The sequence below is a fragment of the Varroa jacobsoni genome, unplaced genomic scaffold (assembly GCF_002532875.2).
Source record: "Varroa jacobsoni isolate VJ856 unplaced genomic scaffold, vjacob_1.0 contig06428, whole genome shotgun sequence".
In the NCBI taxonomy this organism is placed as follows: domain Eukaryota; kingdom Metazoa; phylum Arthropoda; class Arachnida; order Mesostigmata; family Varroidae; genus Varroa; species Varroa jacobsoni.
The window spans coordinates 422-2,664 of NW_019216103.1; the positions used below are offsets into that span (position 1 = coordinate 422).

The 2,243-nt window shown below is 35.0% G+C and overlaps 1 protein-coding gene across 1 annotated transcript; it reads left to right on the plus strand.

Annotated features, from left to right (window-relative positions):
• Positions 1-348: 348 nt before the first annotated feature.
• LOC111273376 (uncharacterized) lies at positions 349-2,168 on the plus strand (the record flags this gene model as incomplete). The annotated part of the gene is given in 2 exon segments (XM_022855068.2): positions 349-387; positions 812-2,168. Coding segments are annotated over 2 exon segments (171 nt in total), but the record flags the coding sequence as incomplete, so codon positions are not given.
• Positions 2,169-2,243: the final 75 nt, after the last annotated feature.

The following is a 2,243-nucleotide window of genomic DNA, read 5'->3' on the forward strand; positions in this document are numbered from 1 at the left end:
TTACACGATTTTACAATAAATGTCCTAACAGAAATTCTTGGGAGCGCTTTGTTTCTGTTATCCTTTACTCGAAATTCCAATATTGCAGTACGAAATCACGTACAAAAAAAATATATATAAGGTATGAAAGCTTCTCTCTATGTACATTTTTATTTATCCAAAGAGGGCACTTGTGTATTCCTTAGTAAAAGTTAAAATCTTATTCAGTTATAAATCTTTTTAACGGTATCATTGTCACCTTAATAAGTGACAATAATACCGTTTAAACAAATGTCACAAAAGATAATCGAACGGGTTTAGCAGGTTTAGTCTAACATAATTGTCCATTACGTATTCCTACGCACTTAGGTTAAAAACTGTATCACGGCTATGATCGCAGCAGCAAGAGTGAGTGCATTTTTTATTGTGAATGATCATTATCAGTAAGGGCTATAGATTTGCACTTACATACCATAAAGCCAACAGGTAGCAGTCATCTAATTCAACGCACAGATATTTACAGCACTTTGGTTGTAGTTTTAATAGAGGCTTATTTGGAATGGCTTTTATGGAAAACACATTAGAAATAAGTAAATGCTTCAAATCATAAAACAAAAAGAAACTTTATAATCTTGATACCGACTGAGCAGCATTAGTTTTTTTTCTGTTAACGACGCTTTTCGTATATGTCTCTGTACGGCCCGAGTCATCAACACAATTAAACAACAACGAACAAATAATGCCTTCCCGTCGACTAACCACGATTTGTCGAGCGAGTCCAAAATTCGTCCCTAGATCTAATTTCATTTTTGTTTCCCTCACGTCTGCCTAGGGCAAGGACGATATTGAGGAAGACATGCTTACCGATATAAAGGACTGCTTCATGAACGCGGCCCAATCATTGAGTGCTTTGACAGGAGGCGATGACGGAGATAACGCTGGCAGAGAGGGCCACCGCCGTTGAAAGCAAGAAACAAGGACTATTAACGTCAACGATACTTGTAAGCTTTTGCAGGACGTACCTGTTGGATCAAAATACTTCTAATATGAGAAAATAGATTTACGACAGCGCAAACAATATCTTAATTTTTTTATTCAACAGCCTATAAGTAATTGAGTGTCTTAAGCATAAATTACCGAAACCATTTACTGTTTCTATATAATGCGATCCCAAGCGGCAGAATGAAGACCTGTGGCAACGACCACATAATCTTCAAGGGATTATGCTTCAGGCTAAGCGCAAAGCATTTGCCGTATGGAAAAACCATAATCTATCACAGAGTACCAGACAAACTCGGTTTACCCAAAAATGGATCGGCCGTAAATTTAGTTTGAACTATTGTCTATAAAATGAGCTTTACAGATGCCCTCGTCTGGGGGACATGCCTGCAGAGCTACTAAAATCGTCTCAACGCAGTTGTCTGTATAAGTTAGTGTTCCATGTATTTAGATTTTCGATAAATTGAAATAAATAAAGCTAATTAATACTATACAACCAATAAATTTACTTCACGACGTAAGAAAAAGCAAAATGGGCATGTGATTATTAGTTGATTTGCAAGAGAAATTGAGCTGACTATGTAATGTTGTATAATAGGCTGGCTGCATGTGACCACATACTATTACAATTTCGTTGCTACAAGTACAGACACGGATCGACCTCGTCTGTTCGATTGCATACTTTCTCTAGGTAAAATATACGTTACTAAATTAGCTACTTCCTCTCCAGCACTATCTATACATATCAGTTCTGCCACCAAAGACCTTTGTTTATGAATACCATTCTACATGTAAAATGAATAGTTCCTTAATTTTTAATGGTTATCCTTTCAGAAGTTTGGTATTGCTCTGATTAAATTTAACAGAAAAGCCTTTATACCTTCAAAGCTATAGTCCCTTGATTTATCTTTTGGATGAACCATATTTCAGTTGTTTTTATGCCTTCTGTTCTTAAGACACACGCGATATTACCTCAGACATCATTGTCTTAGTGCTAAACAATGTCAATTAAATCGAATTTTCAGTTGATTGACAGCAATAGTTCAAGTGGCTAGGATAGGCCATCTATTGTGGCTAATTAGCCACCATACAAACATAACCAGTCGCTTGAATTGAACACATAATGGTATTTTATTAGTATTCGAATAACCCAACGTTCCTATATATATATATATATATATATTCTAAGCAGTAATTAAAAATTTTAAAAATAAGAATAAGCTATCAATAATTTGCACTAAAAAAAAAAAAAAAAAAAAAAAATT